At 45.3% G+C, this 23955-nt stretch overlaps 1 protein-coding gene across 5 annotated transcripts; it reads right to left on the bottom strand.

The window, feature by feature from the left end:
• Nucleotides 1-267: 267 nt before the first annotated feature.
• Nucleotides 268-22406, bottom strand: LOC132884890 (axin-2-like). Of its 5 annotated transcripts, none has more exons than XM_060918931.1 (11): nucleotides 22116-22406; nucleotides 20345-21243; nucleotides 15565-15705; nucleotides 11800-11902; nucleotides 9972-10112; nucleotides 8723-9180; nucleotides 8454-8630; nucleotides 8023-8238; nucleotides 7576-7671; nucleotides 6362-6535; nucleotides 268-681 (listed from the first exon to the last, which is right to left on the bottom strand). In XM_060918931.1, exons 2-11 carry the CDS (start codon nucleotides 21157-21159, stop codon nucleotides 555-557), a joined length of 2448 nt encoding a protein of 815 aa, XP_060774914.1. In that variant the 5' UTR covers nucleotides 21160-21243; nucleotides 22116-22406; the 3' UTR covers nucleotides 268-554. The 5 variants fall into 5 exon arrangements, with proteins under 5 accessions (XP_060774914.1, XP_060774915.1, XP_060774916.1 ...); XM_060918932.1 differs by having other exon boundaries at nucleotides 8723-9132; XM_060918933.1 differs by lacking the exon at nucleotides 7576-7671.
• Between the last annotated feature and the right edge of the window lie 1549 nt (nucleotides 22407-23955).

Raw genomic sequence — 23955 nt, 5'->3', positions numbered from 1 at the left:
GTTTGAGTCAGGAAAACTGGGATAGTATAGTTCAATAAATACTTTAAAAAAAGACATAAAACATCTTCCAAGGACACGTGTGTATTTATATATACACACACGTAGGCGTGTATGTATATATGTATGTATAGACGTTTCAGAGTTCAATAGATAAAGCAGATGATTCACTAAAGGCTCCGTCCGCTTGCTGCAGCGTAGTGAACTAATCTGCACCTTCAATGGTTTCGAGCAACGGCTCAAAACTGTTTTCTAAGGCGGAGTGGTTGGGGGGAAAAAAAAAGGGTCTTCTGCTTATCTTCATTGGTTATTATTTTCTTCAATCACATCCCAGTTGGTCTTTTTGTTTAGTTTTTTTTTTTTTTTCAAATATATTAACTCTAGGTAGCTTTCAAAAGGCACACATTAGTGCCAAAGGAGTCTGTTTGCCTGGTGTCTGATGGACGGCTAGCCTTGTTTCTGAAGTTCCTGGTGGCAGTGTGTTTGGATAGTGGAAGTTCGTTTGTTATCCCAGCGCTTGGTAACCGTTAAAAGGCGTACTGGCTAGCCGGATGTGCTTAGTCCATGCGCTCGACCTTTCCCAGGATCTTCCCCTCGTACATCGGCAACACCGTGCCGTCCTCCCAGATCTCCTCGAACACAGCACCGCACTCGAACTCGTCGCTGGCCTTCTTAAAGTAGTACCTGCACCAAAAAACAAACAAACAAAAAAAAAATCAAAGACTTCTGGTGAATATTACAGGTGTGACGATTAATCGATCCATTTCAAAATTAAGCGATTCAAAAATCGATTAAAATTTAATGAATCGCGGTTCACTAACAATATCCAGTTTCATCCCGATAACCCTCGATGCATAACAAATGTCGACAAACGACATAATTTTGATATGAAAAATTCGATTCGGTATCCGGAGCTGTACGTGGGCACAGCCATGTTTGTGGTTGCTATAGCAATCTTGCGAGATCACGTGTTGCTTTGTGAACAACATGGCGGACGACTCGGAATTCCTGAAGCCGCCGGCTTTTAACCTTCATCCTACCAAGTGGGGTCCATCTGGACCCCGCACCTATATGTTTGTTTGCCATTTTAAAAATATGTGACATACTGCCTCACCGTTTCATGAATTTGTCGGAATTTATGTCTTAATTAAAACACTAAAGCACCGGAAGATCAGCTTTTTGCATTGTGAAGGTATAATTAATTTGTTACTGGGGTCCAACCGGACCCCAGAGTAAAGTTTATCTGTCTTTCATTTTGTAATTGAATAGCACACTGAAAGTTAACTTCTTTTATTTCTTTTATGTTCCATAATGAAACTACCAAGGCATTCCTTCTTGGGGTCCGTGTGGACCCCACTGCTGCAATAAGCACAGGCTGCAAAACAAAAGCCCTAAATTATTTTACAATTACTTTTTTGTTTTAAATTCTGTAAGAAAAGACCTAAGTTGTAATCCAGAATGTTTTACAGCTGCATGAGCTGCAAAAATCATGTATATAATGCCAATTTTTTTTGTGGCGCTATAATTTGCTACATGTATGATAGCTATTGCAATGTTATTGCATTTATAATACATAATTGATATTCAGCCATAGTGGATTTTGTTCTTCAATAAAGTTATGTCTGTTTGCTGCATTGAATTGGTTCTTACTGCATTGATTTCAAGGTATTCCCTCCTGGGGTCCATATGGACCCCCCTGGTAGTTTGTGTATGTAAAATTGGCTGGTAGGATGAAGGTTAAGTGTGTTCTTTATGCCTTGGGCCCTTTAGTGTATTGCTGTTATTAATACAAGATGTTCTGAACAAAACTTATCTGGTGATTTTGTCTTTATAAGCTTTAATTTTAAAGAAAAGTATTGGGGTCCAAACGGACCCCACATGGTAAGATTAAGGTGTAAAATAGCATGGTAGGATGAGGGTTAAAAGCCCAGTTTGGCGGCATTTCTTACTGTCTCGTGACAGAAAGCAAGTGTTGTGTAAGCTGTACGAGTCGAAGTTTCTTCATCATGGCAATAAATTATTGCTGTCTCAGAACTTATTGAATCTCAGTGCCTTCTGTACTCTCTGGACAATGAAAGTTGTGTCTCAAGAGGTGGCATTCACTTGAACACAAGTGACTGTATTTGTATTTTAAAAGATACATTCACAGTTACATTCAAAGTCAGTGGAGTGACTGGCATCTCAATAAAGGCCACAAAGGCAACACGACTTGTTTTTTTTTTACTGCGCTAAATTTTGACAAATATATTGACAATGATTTGCATCAGTTATAAAATGGAGGACAAAAAATGTGAATCGTGATTCGAATCGAAAGGTCAAAATCGTGAATCGAATCGTGAAAAAACTCAATCATCACACCTCTAGTGAAATATACATTTTCAATCCTGCTTTTCTGTTTTGTTTTTCGGTTAAGCCTAAGGTGTTCCTAATACCATTTGAAGCAAACGCTCACAAGTCAGTAAGGCTGGGTTTGACCACACATACCTAGACACGCATGCATTCTCATAACTAGAATTGTAATATGGTAAAATGAAACAAAAACAAAAATGCTGAACGTCTCTGGTGGCGCATAGCTTAGGCGCTTGGCCTTTTGACAGTAAACCCAGGGAGCTTCACTGTGACCTCCAGGGTGTTCTAAAGGTCAAAGATCACATAACCCTGGCACAAAGACAGCACTGAAGGTTCGGTTGGAGCCCTATTCTACGCTGAGCCCCTAATGATCTGAGGTCTCTTTAAAAAGGAGCAGGGATCAGCGGGGAAGATTTAATGATTGGCTTTGTAATGGAAAAATGCCTCACTCGCACCATGTGTGGGGCAGCTTTGGAATTCCGCAGCTTGCCTGGGTTTATGGGTGAAAGCTGACTAACTCGCACAAACAGCATGCGCGTAAACTTTTCTCCCCCCCCCCCTTTTTTTTTCTACTTCGCTCCTCTGATGAAGTCTGGATTTTTATTGTATTCTGTAGGACCATCATCAAGATGTGCTGAAGCTTGTACCTTGGAGCGGATGAGCATCTTCCTCTCCATTTCCATCACACTGTTCTGCTTACTATCCTTACATCTTAAACGGAATTAAACACCTTGCCAAGCTAAATGAGCAAAGCGAATCAGAATGGGGATGAAGTAAGAGCCAAGAAGAAGAAAAAAAAACGACGGGGAGAGTAAAAAAGAAACATGTTTAATATGTTTGTTGTTCCATCTGGTATCAATATAGTCTGGCAAGCTGGTTTTGCAGAGCTAGACAAATAAATGAAATACATGAAATATAGATTTACGATTTTATGGATTTGGTGAATGACCGGATCGTTGACTGACTAATAAATCAACAGATTACAGTTTTCCAGATTTTTAAACCGCACCAAGGATGACTTAACCCTTTGATGCAATGTTAATTCGCTGTGTGTGTCGTATCACTTGATAAAGCAAAGACTGGCTTTATATTCCAAACAAGAGTGCTCCGAGAGCACAATATCCCCTGCTGACAACTAGGCCATAACTCTGGTAAAATGTGACTGGATTGAACGAAATTGCGATACGCGTATTACCGACATATTACAAAGAATCCTGCCAAGTTTCATGAAATTCCTCCAAAAATTGTGAGAACAGTTGATTTCAGAAGGTGCGTACCCTTCCTGGGATGGATGTACGGATGGACATTGCCACGACATAATCCCCCTTCGGGCCTTTCGGCCAGCAGGGGATAAAAATGGTGAGGGAAGTTGATTTCAGAAAGCAAGCACACCTTGATGAAATTACCAAAGTACAAGTTTGTTAATAATCAAGCGCATAACTCTGGTAAAATCTGCCCAAATTAAACGAAATTTCAATACACGTATAACTGTCATATAACAAAGCCTTTTGCCAAGTTTGGTGAAATTCCTCCACAAATTGTCAGAGGAGTTGATTTCAGAAGAACGTACACCCTCATGAAATTGTCAAAGTACAAGTTATTTAATCAAGGGTCAAAACTCTGGTAAAATTTTCACAAACGAAATTAAATCGCAATATGCGTATTACCGTCATACAACAAGGCCTTTTGCCAAGCTTCGAGAAATTCGTCCAAAAACTGTGAGAGGAGTTGATGTCAGAAGGCGAGCACACCTTCATGAAATCGTCAAAGTATAATTTTGTTAATCAAAGGCATAACTCTGGTAAAATATGCCCAAATTAAATAATTTCAATATGCATATTACCGACATATAACAAAGAATCCTGCCAAGTTTCATGAAATTCCTCTAAAAATTGTTAGAGGAGTGGATTTCAGAAGCTGAGCACCCTTCCCGGGACGGACGGAAATCACCACGACATAATCCCCCTTTGGGCCTTTCGGCCAGCGGGGGATAAAAATGAGTAAGTTCAGACTGGGCTACAATTTCTGGATTGTTATTGGTTATAAGCATAATTCAAATGTATGTATTTAGAAATTATAATAGTTATTAGTATAAATATGAAGATGATTATCGGAAATCGTGCGCGCTGATTGGTCGAGAGATTCGGACTATTTCTCGATTGGCAAAATGGCTGCCGATCGCTTTGTCACCGTAAGTGAGGAAGACTCACCAATTATGAAAGAAAATGCTGTTTCTAAAAGCACTAAAGACGCTACGAAGTTTGATCTACAACTACTCCAAGGTAAGGTGGAATTGTGATTTATTTTATCTATTTCAAAGCAAAGTATTTTATGAGTTGGCGTAGATAAGTGATACAAGTCTGCGCCGCGCCGTTATTACATTTGCATACCGCTTTTGAAGATTGAAATGATTTTTTTTTAATACGATATCTCATCTCATCTCATCTCATTATCTCTAGCCGCTTTATCCTTCTACAGGGTCGCAGGCAAGCTGGAGCCTATCCCAGCTGACTACGGGCGAAAGGCGGGGTACACCCTGGACAAGTCGCCAGGTCATCACAGGGCTAATACGATATGATATTTAAAAAATTTTTTTTTAAATAATCACCTGTGTATTTATACTAAAACAATTATTTGCCTCAGGCTCAGTGAATATCGGTGAATAATAACCTCGACTTTGTCTCAGTTATGATTCACCGATATTCACTTCAAGTGACAGGTCAGTGTGCTGGTTCGGGAATCCTTTAATCCACTCCTCTTTCTGAATTGTTTGAGCTGATACCCGTCTCCATAGCTGGTATGCATCATCTTGTTTCAGTACATTTTATTTCCTAATGCTGGTCATCCTAACCACGTGTTAGTCTGTTTACAAACCGTTCGCTTGGCAGCCAGTTCGGAAAAGTCACGTGAGGTCATGCGCAGGTCAGAGGTCGCAACCGCGGTGCCGCAGCGAACATGGCGGATCACCCAGATCGAACGAAGGCTTCTAAATCGAGACAAAAAACAACTATTTTAAGGAAGTAGCTATCTGGCATTGTCAGAGGCAAAACGCGCCAGAAAAGAGAGGGGAAAAAATACTCCAAATTTAAACGCACCTCTGTGAGCTTGAAGGCTCTCGAGCGCTCGCTTCTGTGCCGGAGGCCGCCGGTTCCGCCATGTTTGTTGCGACCTCGCTCATTATAATATTATAATGAGGATAAACTTCGGCCGTTTCCGTACCTAAGTGTAAACATTAGCGTGCTGCGTTTTTCCAGCTCGTTCTCCTTCACAGGCATGAGGCAGCGGGAAATACAACGTCAAGTGCCTAGGGCTTATTCCAGCTCCACAGGGTACTATTCATCTTTTTAATACATCGACCTGTGTCACTTTCACCTTTGGCGAATAACTGTTCATTATTATTGCGAGGTAGTTTCACTCTCGGTTAGTACTCAATGCACCAGCTATAATACATCTTGCTTTGATGAAGTTGCATCACTAGATGAATTGCAGACATTTTGTTCAGCAAATATGGAAATGATAGTTTCTCCTGATTCACTGATTACTGCTACTTGTTTTAGGACATTTAGAAACAAAATCGAGCATTTTCAGCCATTGTCTAGACACGTCCTAAGCCTCTGTTTGAGATCGTTCGGGTTTAACGTCCAAGTTCAAAGGCACTCTGGGTCCTGGAAAGCGCTGCCCATGCTGAAGATGTGCGTTTGTGAAGGGCCTGCGGTTGATGTAATCCTGGGAGGAATCTGAGAGGCTGTCAAATGCAGCAGCTCAGTGGGCAGAAAATAATAGGGTTTGTGGCGCAAAGGCACGCTTATTAAGAATGCCTTAGCGTGGGAATCGGGGGGGCTGACGCGACCAGATCCATGTGCATGACACAATCTGGAAGAAGCCTCCACCCCACGCTTTTGATTGGGATGTCCTTCTCATCTCAGACGTCTCATCTTAATCACAGAGATTTGGTCTTCAGCTCTATGGACGCCAAGCAAACAGACGTCTGTGGAAATCAGGAAACGGAATTTACCTGTAGTTGCCTTTCTTGCGGAGCTGCTCTTTGAAATGGCCGAGAGTGAGGCTGTGGGTCTTCATGAGTCTGCGGTAAGGGATCTCTTCGCCGCAGAAAAAGTAGGTGACCACCAGCTCCGAGCCAGAGTGGGCGCTGGAATGTCCGGCACTCAGCCGCCGCTGCTCCTTCCACCTTTGGAGAAGAAAGACAGATGGGTTAAGGCTGCGAAGGTGGCACGGATTTCCACAATTATGCCAAACTACTACAGCAATATTAAAGAACAGGAAAAACACATTACATTACATTACATTAATGGCATTTAGCAGACGCTGCTATCCAGATCGGCGTACAACAAACCCAGAGCAGCCTGGGGAGCAGTAGGGGGTTAGGTGCCTTGCTCAAGAAGGGCGCTTCAGCCATTCCTGCTGGTCCAGAGAATCAAACCAGCGACCTTTTGGTCCCAAAGCTGCTTCTCTAACCATTAGGCCATGGCATATTTTTATATTTTTCTGTAGATAATACTGGACGATATTGGTGAATTGGTTTTTCTCTCATGAAAGTGTGTCCTTGAAGAGGAACGCCAAGCCAGCGGAGGCTGAGAGGAGCCTTTTCTCGAGCGTAACATGTGATTAGGTTGGGTCTGAAGGCAGCGGGAGATGTTGTGCAGCGTGAGACGGCTCTGCGAGGGCCCTCCCGAGTTTGATGGATGATGGGCCTTTGTGTCAGCGTCTGGGCTTTTCACTAATCTGACCTCTTGCTAAGAGACCCCGACAGGCTTTCGATTCTGCCTTCCCCCCCAATCCTAACGCAACGGTCCAGCTCAACCTGTGCACAGTGGTGCGGTGGCAGGCTCAGAGGGCTGGCCTGGACCAACATGTGTTGCAGGGGTGGCCAAAGGGCAAGCCCCCAAAAGAGCTGTGAAGCTTTTCATTCACTTCCAGGGCTTTGTTAGTGCCGCTTCAGATGGCGATGGTTCGCCCCGAGACAGCTGGCTGGCTAAAGGTCAGCCAATTAAAGCTCAGAAGAGGGTGTGTGTGTGCTGGCTGTCAGGTGGCTGTGGCTGGACATCAAACATTGCCACAGAACACTGAGACGAGTGACAAAAATATTTCAAGGATTGTTAAACCTAAAAAAAACTTTGTGTGGGTTTAGAAACACCCAGATCCCTCTTAATTCCTTGTCTTTTAGGCCAGCGTGCTCAAATAAAAACAAAATCAAATGAATAAACGTACTCGTCCATCTGCAAGGCAGGGTTGATGAGAGGCGAGCTGCTGTTGGAGAAAAGAGACGGATGCACTCTCTCTCTCTGCAGGCTGGAGGCTGAGTGTCTGTGGGTTTAAGAGATGGAGTAACGCTTTAGGCGAGAACACAGAACTCAGCTTCAAATAACACTGAACCAGACTTTTTCACTCAACTGCAACTATTCTGACTTTTTTTTTTTTCCACTTTCTGGACCCTAGATGAATTGCAAGAAAGTCTTGATGTTCCGCTGGTTCGGCTGCATTTCACATAGTCAAAACTGTGAAGTGTTTTGGTCTGGAACCAAATACGGAGTATTTTTCTGATGATCAGCGCATCCCTAAAACCACTTCCTGTGTTTTATCTTTCATGTGAAAGGAATCTTCTTTAAGATCCCCTTTAATATTGAATATCTTTATGGCTATCTATAAAACCTCTACCTTTGTTTATTGGCCTTGGAGGCTTCTTCCAGTCTTCGGCGGGCTTCTTCGAGCTGGGTGAGGGTATTTGGTGGGGATAGAGGTGGCATAGTGGGATCCTGGACAAACGGGTGACCTGGATGGTGTGCTCGAACATGACCACCTACTCCTCCGCCACCCCATAAGGGCATCTTCGAGGACGGGTCGCTTGGGTGCGTCTTCTTCAGGCCTTGAGAACTGCAGAGAAGATTCGTTTGTTGATTTTTGCATGTTGGATTCAATTCTTTGGCCAACATCTGTGTTTTATTTGTACTCTGTCCTTTTACTAGGTGTCGTACGGAAGTGTGAAAATCCATGCACTGTTGTTGTCTGTTAGCAATATTCTGACTCATTCGTTGCCTGTTATTGATTTACTCGATAACACTGCTATAAAGTGTGCTCATGCGTCTCACCTGTGAGGTTTGTGCCTGTTCTGCCTCTCGCTTTCCAGGATCCACTGCCACACGTTGTGAGATCGGACCATACCATCTCTGGAGAGCAGAGGGGAGTTGCTTTCCTCTTCGCTTGACTTGCAACCACTCATTCCATCACTGATGTTACTGGGACGCTTAGACAACGTGCTGGTATGCCTAGACGAGAGCAAGAGCGAAAGGCCTAAGAGATCCCCAGTAGGCATAGTTGAATTTGGTTCTGTTTGATGTATTAAACCTCCACAACTCACCCTTGTTGAAGATCAGCTGAGTTGTGGCACCTCTGGTAGCAGTAATCTGACCCGGATGAGCCTAGGCACTGCGCCACTCGGTGCGCCGCCTCGACCTCCATCTCCTCTCTGCTCTTGGGCGAAGCAGAATGGTGGTGGTGGATGTAGTGGTGATGAATATGCTTGGTGGAGGGCTGGGGAGCCATCACGGACGTCTTGGATGGTACAGAACAGTGCATGGTAGGTAAGAGATTGGGGGCGGAGCTTGGCTGATGGTGATGGTCTGGCGAACGGGAGCGAGGCGAGTATCCTGGTATGCCAGGGGACTGGCACCCTGGGGTCTTTAGGACCCTGGAGAGGTGCTCGTCCAGGATGGCCTGAGGGTCTTCGTCACATAATCCAGAGGAGAGGAGGTTGAGAGGGGCAGGAGGCTGCTGGGGGACAACTACAGGTAATTCACCATCATCCCGTTCTTCTTCCTACACACACAGTGTGTGAGTTAGCTGACATTTTTGCTGGTTGTTAGAAATGAAAACGATACACTATCCATCCAGCCTGTGCACAAAAGAGGTCAGACAAGTCTCACTATTTTAAAGGATTAAAAAAAAAAAGAACTTATTTTTGAAATCGTGACACTCCGTCTCAAGAGACTGAGAGTTCCTGAACAGTTTTTGCCTTTACAGAAAGGAAAAGTCCTGCATTTTTCAAACTGATCTCTTATTTATTGCGTTCCGAGCTTAGAAAATTGACAGTCCTGAGATGTGTGTATTATAAATGATTCCCGAGTAAACACGCTTTTCATTCCTTTCTCCGTAAATAGAAATATGACAAAATTCTTGCTTGTGGTATTTCACAAGGAAGAAAAAAAAAAGCATTCCTTTAATGACTTAGCAGACTTGCAGTGTCAGTCAGAGACAATCAGGCAAGAAGTCGGATCTTTGAAAAATATAAAGCGCACACTTTTGGTGTGTACCACAGGCACAGCTAATAAGGCCAATACGGTGCCAAAGGGCCACACAGTTCAGAAGGTCACACGGTTGAAGAGGTTGAAAGGGTTAAGCACTTAGGAGAAGAGCTGCCCTGAGGTCCTGCCTCAAAGGAGGCTTTTCATCTCGCAATAATTGAGTGTGATGAGGTGCGGGTGTGTGTTCTGGACGAAGGAACGCACGGGCAAGGAGCGATTTATCGAGGCGTCGTGTTGGGACTGTTTGTTTTTCCAACCTAACTACGCGTTCGTTAGTCGTACTACCAAATCGTGGTTGTTACTAACCTCCTGGATCTGCTGCAACCTTTCCTCCAGAGAGCTGAGCGTATCTTGCTCGCGTTTCAGTTTCTCCAGACGGGCGATGAGCTCTGCTGCAAACGCGGACGGCTTCACCGGAGCCATCTCTCTCGGCAGACGCTGCGTCCTCTATAAGCGAGACGAGAAACAGCGGGTTAGATTTGAGCTGCTCGCTATCACCGTGTAATGTGAATTCGAAGGGACTGAGAATCAACTTTTTACGTCTGGTTTTATTTCATTAATCTTTGTGACCAGCTGTACACGTCTTCCTTCAAGACCTCTGGCGATGGTTTACCTTTTGACGCAAGAGAAGGATTACTCTCTACTGAATGGTCTTAAAATTAAGCAAGAGGGCGTGTCAGGTGTGTTACATCGCTGTACAGTAGAGCAGACTGTGAGTTCCATCTCAAGTTATTGACCTGACCCTGAATCCTCAAATACCCTTCATCTCTCACTTCTCTTCTTCTTCTTCCTTTAATGCCAACTGCCAGAAGTACTGCCAGCCTTGGGCAAGAGAGCTGGACCAACACACACACAAGTACACACATATGCTCGTGTTCGCACACGCGCGTGCGTGCACACACACACACACACACACACACACACACACACACACACACCCACCACCCATGCCATCAGCATGGAGGCTCTGAAGTCAGCCAGCTTCAAAGAACCCTTGTCAAACATCAAACACACGCAAGGAGTGGGGGCGAAGGGGTGTGGGGGGCGACACAGGCTTTTAAATCCCAGAATAAAAGCCAGATAGACAGAAAAAAAGAGCAGGGGGACAAAATTAAAAGAAGAGGAGAAAAAAGGGAGGAAGAGGGCCGAGAGATGGAGTGAGGGATGAGGATGGAGAGTGGGGGGCTGTAGGAGATCAGAGAGAGAAGAACTAATCTATTTCCTGACCGTGAATGAGCCACGTCAGAACAGTTGTCCCAGACTCGGAGGGGATTTTTGAATAGTTTTGCCCCATTTCCTGTTTTTTTTTAAGTGCGAAGAAGAAAGAGCGTATAAGTTTCCAGAATGCCTCCTACGCGGAGGTGCGGCGCATCACTGTCTCAAATCACGGAAAATTTTTTTTAAATAGTTGTCACTGTAACCTCCGACCTTGGTGAACACTCAACCCCGAACTCGAGTCTCTGAAACACCCCCCTCGAACACCTCCTGCTTCCAAACACACCCTGCTGAGCCCTACACCATGGGGAGATCAGAGAGAGGAGAGGGTGGTGGAGGGGTGGAAAGAGGGGGAAGGTTTACTGCGACAAAAACACACGGAGTACACGGAGTAGAAGAGGGGTGGGGTGGTGGTTTGGGGTTTGGTTCTCAGCTGGAGGTTGTCACCAAAGCAGCCACACAAGCCGCCTGCCTGCATTCAGCCTCTGATCAAAGGGTGCTGAGAATCGACTCCTGCTCTCACTTCCAGATCCTGACCACTTGACCCCTGCGCCCCGCCCTTCCTCCTCTTCCCGTCCTTCGCTTGCGTCATATCTTCTTCGAACTGGAATCCGAATCTAACATCCGAACGGAACCTTTATCTTTATCTTCAAACGGCAGCAGGGATGCGAGAGAGCGTTATTTCTATGGAGATACTCGAGGGGGGCTGAAAGAGGGGAGAAGGAGGGGGATGCATATGCTAATGCAGGCTTTCATTTGTAGCCTTTTATATGAAAATGAGCGGAAGAATATAATATTCTGTCAAAACACGAGCTTGGAGAAATAAAAACAGGGCTCCCACTTGGGAGAGGGGACCCAGCTGGCATTGGTGCGAGTCACTGATCTCAGAGGAAAGAGGGATCGAGAGAAAGAATCTTACGGGAAAGTGGGGGAGTGAAACTTGTCCGTTGATCTTGACGCTCCGGTGCATCTCCCGCTGGAGCTGTTTCTTCGTGCCCAGCTTGTATGGCGGGATCCCGTCCCTGTTCCAAAAAAGAAAAAAAAAACAATAAGACCACAAGACAACAATCTTCAGACTAAACACTGTATTAGTTTTCAATTCTACGGAGTCCAAAAGAAAGGCTCGTTTGGTTTGGAAGTGACCCGTGTGACCCGTGATGTTTTATTATTGGAGAATTTCTTGCTTCATACCACAGCCTTCTCCTTTGACAGGACATCGAGTAACCCTTGCTTGTACAGCACTCCCCCCATTTCAGTTTCGACAACATAAAGGACATTAGCAACACAACACACCTCTCCTTAATGATTGTAGATGGGACCCCAGGGGCCACCGTTTACTGCCTAACGTCAACATGAGCTCGCTCTCCCCTACCGAGGGCATGAGAGAGCCATCAAAGGCTGGAGCAAACACAGAGGCGCCCGGCGGGGGGTCACTTTCTGATTGCTAATCCAAAAAACACGCAGAGAGACTTAATAACGACGCATTCGGAAATGAAGATCTACTCTGCACGGACGGATCCTTTTAACCATGTGGACGCTGATAAGACGTGAACGACGTTAAACATTTAAGAGCAGCGAGTGAGCGAAAGCCTGACGTTTTCCTGCATTCGAGTCGAAATGTGCTAATCGACACTTTTCCGTTGCGATTTGTTCGTGTCCGAGAGCATTTTTGTCAACCGTATTTACATCTGAACTCGATGGAGCATGACCTATCCTGAACACTACTCTCTCCCTCTCTCTCTTTGAAATCTCACACTCATGCGCATATGCGCTCCCTGCCATCTTCATTTGGCAACAGCATCTCGCGGCTCCTCTGATCTCAGCAACATCAAAAGCTCAGTTTGTAAGATAAGGTAATGTTTGAAGTTGGCACTGCCACATTCCCTAGAGTCCAAGTAAATCCATAAATAAGATATAAGCGAAGGAAAAAAAAGAACGGGACTGAAATCACCTCTAACCCTGGCTTTATGTCTTTATCTCAAACGGCGATTCGTATTTGTACTATGCCTTTTAAACTGTCGTAGATATCGCATTGTTCATGCGGTACATAAAAAAAAACGTCAGGCCTATTTCATGAAACGGCCAGAGAGATTGCGAAACTCCCAACCGTCTGTGAAGAACTCGGCAGGAGCCTTTAGCTTCAACACCTTGTAATACTACTTCAGCCAATGAAATCCATGACTGATTGGAAAGTTGTGAAAGAAAACATTTCAGGCTTCAACCTAGCAGGATTGGGAACGATAAACGAAAGCGAGCCAGCTAACCGCGATCGTCCTACTTGATACATGTGTGCATCAGGTTAGTATTTCTGCGAGAATTGCTTCATTTCTCAAGGATGACGCTAACCAGTAGCTAACAAATAGCATGATTCAAGTAACAGCATGCTAATCAGTGGTTACTAGCACTCAGCTGGAGTTAAGGCGGCTTATTTCATGAAACGGCCAGAGAGATTGCGAAACTCCCAACCGTCTGTGAAGAACTCGGCAGGAGCCTTTAGCTTCAACAGCTTGTAATACTACTTCAGCGAATGAAATCCATGACTGATTGGAAAGTTCTGAAAGAAAACATTTCGGGCTTCAACCTAGCAGGATTGGGAACGATAAACGAAAGCGAGCCAGCTAACCGCGATCATCCTACTTGATACATGTGTGCATCAGATTAGCATTTCTGCGAGAATTGCTTCATTTCTCAAGGATGACGCTAACCAGTAGCTAACAATTAGCATGATTCAAGTAACAGCATGCTAATCAGTGGTTACTAGCACTCAGCTGGAGTTAAGGCGGCTTATTTCATGAAACAGCCAGAGAGATTGCGAAACTCCCAACCGTCTGTGAAGAACTTGGCAGGAGCCTTTAGCTTCAACAGCTTGTAATACTTCCTCAGCGAATGAAATCTACGACTGATTGGAAAGTTCTGAAAGAAAACATTTCAGGCTTCAACCTAGCAGGATTGGGAACGATAAACGAAAGCGAGCCAGCTAACCGCGATCGTCCTACCTGATACATGTGTGCATCAGGTTAGCATTTCTGCAAGAATTCCTTCATTTCTCAAGGATGAAGCTAACCAGTAGCTAACGATTAGCATGATCCAAGCGACATCACGCTAATCAGTGGTTACTAGCGCTCAGCTGGAGTTGGACGTGTTAACAGTTTGAAATTTTTTTTTTAACGTTTGCAAACCAACACAGAGCGATACGGATAGCCTAGTCCTCTTGGTAAGCTGAAGTTCTTTTTAAAAGAAAAAAAATCACAGTAATGTTAGAGTGAATGAAAGTAGCCTTCTCTTTTTCTCTCTTCGGGGGAAGCCGTACATGCCCCCACCAACAATTCAGTCGTGCAACTAATTTTCAAAGTAGTCTGAGTTGCTCTCACAATCCAAACCCCCCACCCCTTCTCCCTCCTGAAGCTCTGGGAGCCAAACAATGGGCCAAGAGCTCATTCAGCTCGGCCTTTCATCCTCTCCGAAACCACGTAAGGCTCCTTTGAAAAAAGGAGGGGGGCTGGATTGTGTGTGTGTGTGTGTGTGTGTGTGTGTGTGTGTGTGTGTGTGTGTGGTGAGATGAAGGGGTTAGGGGGTCACGATGAGGGAGTGCGATTTTAATCCCAGCATTGGGAACCCCAGGTGAGTCGTCTGCGGGTCCAGGAATGAGGTCTGCGCGCTCGTCTACGCCTGCCGACCAAACGCGCTCTGACACTTGATCTCGTCGCGCTAAGGCTGCTGGGAAACCACAGCGGTGCTGAGCCTCGCTTTCAAGCTATGCCAAGCCCCCTCCCTCCTTCTCCTACTCTCGCTGAGACAGACTTAAGGGCTAACGGCTAATTTTACTGTGCAGATTTGAGAAAGGGAAACGGTGAGATAATGATGAGAAAAACAAAACTGCTCCGAGGAGAACAAAAGTAAAACGGATGGTACGAAATGAAGGAAAAAAAAAAGAAAAACATTTGGTGAAGTTTGGGGAAAACCGCATACGGTTCTGTCATTTGAGCGATACGCGGAAATCTAAATTGAAGCTCTTTCTCTTTTCACCTTCTTCTGTGTGGCCATCCAAATCCGATCTGCACCAAACAACAGCAGGAAGTCCAGCAGCCCTAAACGTTCCCTGGTGCTGTGAGGGTTTCCAAAGATTTCCAATTTCAAAAGGATTGACCGTTTTCCCAGATTCTTCTGTGGTTTCATTAGTTTGCGCTATAATAACCTAAGAGTTACCATATGCCGAGTCAGCATTACTCGTAATGCGGCCACACCCGTAATGTTCTAAACTGTTGTTCTGTAGTCGTTTGACATGAAAACGGAGGTGTTGCAGGAGATATTTTTAACCCTCATACATCATGTTTTTTTCTTTACGCTGATTCATAGCCACCAGACCTGGAAGTTCTCAATCAAATTCCACACTTCCTGTACCTCCATAAGAGCCGTGTTGGACACCAATAACTCCTCGTTCACCACCAAAGTCTTTCCAGTTCCTGTTTCTCGCCAATCTTTCCCTAATCATACACAGTACAGCTATTACACTGTCATAACAGCCGTCGTAAGTGCTTCTGCACTTCTTCTTTCTTCCTGTAAATGGATGCCTGTTGAAATCTTCTTTAAATCGAGCGAAGAACTGATGAAAAGGTGAAGCGGAGGAATCTGCCAAGGGGGAATGAAGCAAGGGTGTGTTTGATGCATGGACTGTAGCACTTACACGCTGCTGTCAGTCATGGACATGGAGTCGTCAGTGGTGGCGTCGCTGGACACCTCGCTGTCGTTAGCGCTGCTGGCTGGAGCCACGACGTGACCCGAGTTCACGAAACACGGACTGGCCGGGTCGCTGCGTTTCTGAACCCTGAAAACACAACCGGTAGTCAGGATACATGCAGGACATTCAATTTGGTGTCAAGAGCAAAACTTAGCATTTAGTTTTACCAGAAAGTGTCCAATACCAACACATTTATTCAAAATGGCTTTGGGATGCATGTACTGAGTAAACTTTTGGTAGGTAAGATTCAGGGGTGGTGATGTGTTGATATATTGAATTGAATTCCAAGTCTGATTGGTTGGGATTAATTTTGTTGTCCTGGCTGCAAGCAAAATCACAATGTGCTCAGAATTGGGGCAACCATGGCCTGAAGGTTAGAGAAGCAGCTTTGGTCATCAAAGGGTCATCGGTTTAATTCCTGGGACCGGCAGGAAAAATGTGAGGGGAGTTGAGTGAATGAACAGCACATTCGCCTTCTTCTGTATCATGGCTGAAGTGCCCTTGAGCAAGGCACCTAACCCCCAACTGCTGCCCACTGCTCGGGGTATGTGCGTGTGTTCACTGCTTCAGAGGAGGACTTTCACTGTGCTTGTGTATATGTGACAAATATAAGCTGCTTCTTCTTCTTAATTCATTATTGTTTCTATAGTAACAGCTCCTTCACTGGGACTTGTATCGTGGACACTATGCTAAAAACAGCGTCTCTATTTAACAACGAGAAGTGTATAACCGTTGATAGAATGACGCTTCCTGTAAAGAGGATGGTTTAATATTTATTTAAGAGTTATGGAGTGAGTCTCCAACTGTTGGTGCTTTTCAACGGTTACCGTTTCCTCAGGACTTCCTGGTTTCTCTGAAGCTTTTTTTTTTTTTTTTGTCTCATTACCTTAAGAGAAAGACGAGATACAAGAGTCATCAGGAGATGACGTATCTCCCCTGCCCAAACATGAAACCCCATTCCAAATTTCCCTAAGTTGACCTGGTTACTATGGAAATACGGAAAAAATAAAAATCACACAAATCCCAAAATGTCAAAAGGCACGACTTCTCTAGCTACTTAGCTGAGGTTTTGTGAGAAAAAGCCTAATAGTTTTTGAGTTATGCTCCGGAAACTAAAAGGTTTACAGACGGACAGAGCGATAGCTATAAAAAGATGCTGGGAAAAGGAACAACCGTTTATAGCTGCTATAACATAAGCGATGAAATTAATTATTTTACTATTAAAGTAAATATGCAAGTATGACATGTTGTTTATTAATAAATTAAAAGTAGTCCTCATCGGCAAGTTGTGGTGGTATAAGAGGAATAAAGGCCACCTCAAAACAACCCCACAGTTGCTTATTTTCCTATAACGGCACACCCCGTGATGTGTTATTCCTTACACGCTTGTAGACCGGTGTCAGTTACAGTAACAATCAGATTCGATGTTTGGATTTGAAGTTTGGACAAACTCCTCGCTTTTTCCTGTCACTTCAATCATCGCAACGCGTCCTGCTTGCCGCATCACTTCCTTAACTGCCGACGTGTGACGAAAGTGTGCACACGACCCTCATCCGGATGGCTTGATCATGCTTTATCTTCTTCACGAGTACCTCTCTCGTTATATCTCACTCTTTCAGTATGTCAACAAGCAACAACCACTTCCCCTTACTTCTGCTGTCTGCACCCCCACCTCACTGTTTGGTTTGGATCAAAAAGTTTCCCGCACTCTTCTACTCCGACACTTTGCTTTCTCTTTCTCTCCCTCCTCTTTCCACCCCTCCCTCGTTCTTTTTCTCAAGCTCTACTTTTTTGTCTTTCTCTTCTCTCCTGCTGTGCCGCTGCATTCCTGCTTCCCTGGCAGAAAGAGGGGAGGGAGAGAGAGAGAGAGAGAGAGAGAGAGAGAGAGAGAGAGAGACGGAGTTTATGAGAAATGCCTACTAGACAGGGTCATGTGTGAAAAGAGGAGATAGAGAGAGAGGGAGAAGAAAGAAGAGAAAGAGAGAGGCACAGCATGACTAAAGCCGTAAGCCCAAGCTTGACCTCCTACTCTACTGTGCACACACTCAGCTGGGCCTTCCCTCTCTCTCTCTCTCTCTCTCTCTCTGGCTTAGTCTCTATCAGAGAGATTTTTCAGAAGGAGATAAAAGGCAGAAGTAGGACCAGCCAAAAAAGCAGTGAGATACAGGATTCTAAGGGAGAAGGAGCCTCTTTAGAACGGGGGTGTCTGAAATTAGTTCCACATGTGTCAGATAAAAACTCCATCACACACAGAGCTGGCGCAGGCCGTGGGGAAAGAGGAGGGATGTGCCCCCCCGTCTCTCTCTCTCTCAGTGAAAACACCAGCAGGAAGAAGCAGAGATGCCCTTATGTCAGCGACACCCCCATCCTCCTCATAACAGCAGTGGAAGGACACTTTGTCTCCACACGCACACACACATACACTTTGTCTATGTGCTGGCAGCCACATGCGCGCACGCACACACACACACACACAGCGTTTGGAACCATTTGGTCATGCTTCTTGCTTAAGTTCTTTTCATCTGCCCACTTTTTAAAATCCAGAAAAAGAGCGGCCGCGTTCTGTTTACTCCAGTGATCTGTCTTTAAGACACAACAAAGGACCGGGGGAAAAAACTTCAAGTGCATTGCGATGTAATTGTTTCCAGATGTCTCTCGCTTTATTGTGTGGATGTACTAAGACCAGCTCGGTCAGTGCTATTAAAACCAGGCTTTGATTGAAAATCATGCAAGAAACCCATGGTTCTTTATTTTTTATTTCATTTATTTATTTATTTATTTATTTTTTAACACGGAGCTCGGTGTCAGTGCCGGCGCAGCTGCGTTTGGAAACGTCTGTGGAACAGAACACAAAGGCTTCCTTGAAAACTTCTTATCTTTCATCTTGGACCAAAACTAAAATATCTTCCTTCTGCAGCTCAAGTGTGAGTGTGTGTGTGTGTGTGAGGAGATGTGAAGGACAAAGAGAGAGAAAACCAGACACAGAGACACATTCAGACACACAAACACACCAATTTAAAGCACTTCAACAGCATAACTAATGAGTGTGGAGTGATCGTCTGTCCCTAAACATTAGTGTACATACATACACACCGCACCACACTAAAAGAGCGCTGAGTATTGGGTTTGGGCTCAAAACCACAAAGTTTGACTTCAAAAAGCGCAAAGCAGACCACCAGATGGCTGCATTCAAGAGCGCCATACTTTCACATCCATAAAAGTTTTTAAGTCATCCGGGGCAGATCAGTGAATAAGTCAAAGCAGATGGACTTGTGCTTTAATCGTAATGATGTTTCGACACACGTTCTCTGATCGTTCTTTTAAACTCAGAACCACGATGGGTTTTATTTTGTTGTTGTTGTTGCTGATTTATCCAGGACAGGTCACTGTCATAGTAAAGTAGAAGCAGATGGACTTGCGTTTTAATATTAGACGTTTCGCCACTCGTTTTCTCATACGAGTCGGACCACTTTGACTTCTGGTGACTTCTTGCGACTTGGTTTATAAAAGCCTAGTAACCTGCTGAAGCAGATCAAAGCAAACGGGGATGGATTTTGGATGCTGCCTTTGATTTCATACAAACAAAAGGTATCAGAAATGATTTCAACCCCTTCCTCTATCATTCATTTCATCGCTCTTTAAAAAAAAATGACGAAACAGACCACCAGATGGCTGCAGCTATTACGCAGGAATTAACTTGTCTTGCAGGAGTCCGTTCTAGAAGACAAGCTCGTAATAAAGCCATTTCCCAGTCCACTTGCTGTGCGATCAGTCAGTATCATCGTTTCATCAAGCCGCTTTCGAAACTCTCTGTACTGTCTTGCGCGACCTGGAAGTGAATCAGATCTTTGTGTTATTCAATCTCCTAGACCTTTCGCAGACCTTTTTAGTGCTTCTTCTTCCCCTGAGGAAGAACTGATGAAGCCTCAGCAAAATCATCTCGCACACATCTTCCTCACTCATATTTATTCATCCAAGCCCACCAGCCGCTGAACACTTTAGTAGTGAGAAGTTAAAACTCATAAGTTTTACGATGTCTCATCTCATCTCATCATCTCTAGCCGCTTTATCCTGTTCTACAGGGTCGCAGGCAAGCTGGAGCCTATCCCAGCTGACTACGGGTGAGAGGCGGGGTACACCCTGGACAAGTCGCCAGGTCATCACAAACACTCACGTTCACGTTCTTTGGAGGAAACCCATGCAGACACAGAGAGAACATATAGAGAAAGGCTCGCATCGGCCACTGGGCTCGAACCCAGAACCTTCTTGCTAACCACTACACCGCCCTTCACGAGTGCTTGTTCTCATCTCATCTCATTATCTCTAGCCGCTTTATCCTGTTCTACAGGGTCGCAGGCAAGGTACACCCTGGACAAGTCGCCAGGTCATCACAGGGCTGACACATAGACAACCATTCACACTCACGGTCAATTTAGAGTCACCAGTTAACCTAACCTGCATGTCTTTGGACTGTGGGGGAAACCGGAGCACCCGGAGGAAACCCACGCGGACACGGGGAGAACATGCAAACTCCGCACAGAAAGGCCCTCGCCGGCCACGGGGCTCGAACCCGGACCTTCTTGCTGTGAGGCGACAGCCCTAACCACTACGCCACCGTGCTGCCCACGAGTGCTTGTTATTGTTTCTAAAGTAATCTGTGTCATATGTCCATCGGGCTAACAGGCATGTTTATTGAGTGATTTGATTTTTATCCGTTTATTGTTACCTGCAGTCTGCGGTGCGGAGAGTCATGGTGGCGCGCAGTGTCTCGGCGGACAGCCCGACTACAGCCGCCAGCGCTTTGGCCTTCAGCTCACCACAACTCCATTCCTTGTCCTCGATCAAAGGCGGCAGGTAGCCGCATACCAGCTCGAGGCTCGCCAAGCCGCCATGCGTGTGGGCGTGTCCGGTGCACGCGGCGTTCTCGCCGCCGGAGCGCACGTAGTCCAGGTAGATGTCCGAGGTGAGAAAAGCGCGGTACGCGCTCTCCTCCAACCCGCCCTCGATCTCAGTCTGGGCCTGGTCGAACATGCGCAGTTCGATCCTCTGCTTCTTGACGCTGTCGCGGATGCACGCGCGCGTCGCTGCTCGCAGGTGCTCAGCCACGACGCCGCGACCCTCCACGTAGCGCTTGTAAATGGCTCGCGCGACCCGGCGCGTCTTCGCGTCCTGCAGGTCCATCTGCCGGAAGCCGTTGCACGCGAACCAGAAGTCGAGCGCGTCCTCGCAACGCTCGCGCTCCAGGAAAGTCCGGAACAGGTGCGCGCCGTCCTGGTCGGCCAGCAGCGAGCGCAGCGACTTGGTCCAGCGCGCGAGCGGCGAGTCTGGTGACGCGCTGCCTTCCGGCTCGCCCAGACCGTCCTCATCTCTCCGCGGCGCGCGCACCGTTTTCACCGCGTTCTTGAGCTTCATATACGCCGACGGATCGTGACGCGACGACGACGACGCCTCCTCGTCCTCACCCTCTTCTCCAGGTACCGGCGGACGAGGCGCGTCTTCCCGGAAGCTAGTGGCCACGGGCTCGGTGAGCGCGCGACTCATGGCTCCGTTTCCTCCTCGCGCGCCTGGAACAGCACCTCGGATCACTTCTCAAGGGCGAATAGAACCGGAGAGCCTCCAGACTCTCTGTAACACACACACACACACACACACCGAGTTCACTTCAGAAACAGTCAAAGAAATATTTCATGAGTCACGTGAATGTCAGCACATGCACATCCAAGAGATAAACTTTTTTTCCCTCTCCTCTCCTCTCTATCTCTCTTTTAATCCAAACATCTCCCATCTCCCTGTTATGTCATTCTGTTCACTACAGCTGATTCAGAATACCCACAAATACCCACAGCACTTTCCTGTTTGGAAACAAGACACACTGCTGAACACCTTGTGGGACGGATTTTCATTTTGAATGAATCAGTATACAAATCACTCATAAATATGATTCAGAGGTCAGTAGTGGGATAATCCAGTCCAAGAGGTTGAAACGAGTCATGGTTCATTGCCAGAACTCGAACAGCGTGCACAAGATCAGCTCGTTTCCTTACACCATATCGTTATCGACGAGCTATTAAATTCAACACGAAATATCGCGGTGATCCACGGTGTCCGACAGATCAAAGCTCCGCGCGCATCTCTAAACTTTTGAACTTGCCAGGTTTCTCACAATCCTGTGCACTGACCATAAAGATATTCAGTTCTATTCCTCAAGGGGTTTAGTACTCAACTCCAACCAAGTAAAATCAACCAAACGTCCATGCACTATATATATATATATATATATATATATATATATATATATATATATATATATATATATATATATATAAAGATAAACTTTTGAATGACTCAATGAGCATAAAGCCCCTAAAAATCAGATCAGATCAACCTTGCAGAGCAACTCAGCAATGGTTACTGTAAAGGCGACAAAGCATCAAAGTATATTTCATTCGGCTTCGAGTTGTCATAGCAACAAAAAAACATGCATTTCATGTTCGTACCATATTTTCATCTCACTGCAGAAAAAAAAGTGAAGAAACGTGTGGAGCTCTGAATAGAACACAGTCCAGTGTTTCAGCCTTAAATTTATGTGATCCGGTAATCCAGATTTTAAATCTAATTGGGTATAATCCAGGAAAATGCTCCTCTTGTGTGTAGAACAAGCAGTAAATCCGTGAAAAAGAATGGACAGATGCGAGAGAGAGAGAGAGAGAGAGAAAGAGAGAGAGAGACGCTGCGGCTTCGATCGTGTTCCATTCAGCAACTGGTCTGAAGTAAAGCATGCTGTGGATCCTCCTCTCTCTGAGCAGAGGAGGTATCAGAATATCAAAGGGTAGTACCACACACACACACACACACACACACACACACACACACACACACACACACCTCCTCCTCTTAACGTCAAAACGAAGCCAGGGTTGCCAGGTCTGCATATTTCTATCTATTTACAGTAACTTGCACACTACCAGGACTCCAGCATAGACAAAGTTTCCCATCCCCAATTGCTATATTGCTATATTGAGCATGTGTAGATTACAAAGAACCTTCTAACATTTTTTTACGATGCAGTTTGATGTGGTGTGTGTCAGCAAAGATGTCTAGGATAAGCAACGATCAAAAAGATTTGCGTGGTTGATAAGAGTATTGAGTACATGGAGGTTGGTCATGCAGTAGTGGATATAAAGTACTAGGGATTGCATGAGAAAAAAACCTGTGCATTCAATCATAATGAAGAAAACACCTTCTTCTTTTCATCGTGGACTGAAAAGACAAAAGCGGGTTCTGCGTTTTCAAATGAGCATTCGCAGCAGTGTGGACAAGATCCAGGTTTTAACCACACCAAGAACAAAAGTCGCTAGATTTTTAACTCATGTGGACTTCACGGCATGGTGGTGTAGTGGTTAGCACGGTTACCTCACAGCAAGAAGGTTCCGGGTTCGAGCCCAGCGGCCGGTGGGGGTCTTTCTGTGTGGAGTTTGCATGTTGTCTGCGTGGGTTTCCCCCACAGTCCAAAGACATGTGGTTAGGTTAATATGGGACGGCCTTGGGCTGAGGTGCTCTTGAGCGAGGCACCAAACTCCCAACTGCTCCCCGGGTGCTGTTAGCATGGCTGCCCACTGCTCTGGGTATGTGTGTGCGTTCACTGCTTCAGATGGGTTAAATGCAGAGAGGAATTTCACAAGTATGTGATGAATAAAGTTGTGCTTTCTTTCTTTCTTTCTTTCTTTCTTTCTTTCTTTCTTTCTTTCTTTCTTTCTTTCTTTCTTTCTTGTTGTTGACCATTTAATCCTTCATATAATTCAAGCTGATGTCATTCTGGACAAAATGTCTTGGCTTGCTTCCATTTCTTCCACAAAAGTTTCAAGCCACTCTCTGCATACGACAAGACTTTTTGTGGTCACTGCCTCGCATAGAGCCTGTAGCCACTATGTCATCGTGTTGTAAGAATGTAAGAATGCGTGTACCAATAGTGCACTGCGCATACACATACAGGTGTTCCTATTAAAATGGCCGGTGAGTGTATACAATTCGGTGCACCGTTCGAAATAAATGGACTCGACTGAAAATATCACTTTCAGACATGTTTATGGTTATTACCGAGGGAAAGTGCGTTCGTATTTTTAAATATACTCCAGGTCGTCCTCTTTGCCTCACCTTCTTCGGCCAGTGATCCTATGTGTGATGTCAATGTGATGCACTTCCGAGTTGTTGCAGGAAGTTGTCAAAAAGAGTACCGAGACCACTGAGCTCTCGCGCCGGGCCTTTTCTGGTCATGGCGACAAAGTGTGTGTGTATGTCAGCCTTGGTTCGGAGGTTTCAGTTTCGAAAACTGTAAGA

Source organism: Neoarius graeffei, chromosome 4 (genome assembly GCF_027579695.1).
Source record: "Neoarius graeffei isolate fNeoGra1 chromosome 4, fNeoGra1.pri, whole genome shotgun sequence".
NCBI classification, from domain to species: domain Eukaryota; kingdom Metazoa; phylum Chordata; class Actinopteri; order Siluriformes; family Ariidae; genus Neoarius; species Neoarius graeffei.
The sequence above is the reverse complement of the archived record's forward strand: the minus strand, read 5'-3'. Positions and strand labels throughout refer to the sequence as shown.

Excerpts from the sequence above, each read along its gene's own strand:
- LOC132884890 (XM_060918931.1), bottom strand. The coding sequence starts at position 21,159 with ATGAGTCGCGCGCTCACCGAGCCCGTGGCCACTAGCTTCCGGGAAGAC. Across the intron at positions 15,706-20,344 it reads CTCCGCACCGCAGACTGCAG|GGTTCAGAAACGCAGCGACC; the intron begins GTAACAATAAAC and ends TTGTGTTTTCAG. Across the intron at positions 11,903-15,564 it reads TCCATGACTGACAGCAGCGT|GGACGGGATCCCGCCATACA; the intron begins GTAAGTGCTACA and ends TTTTTGGAACAG.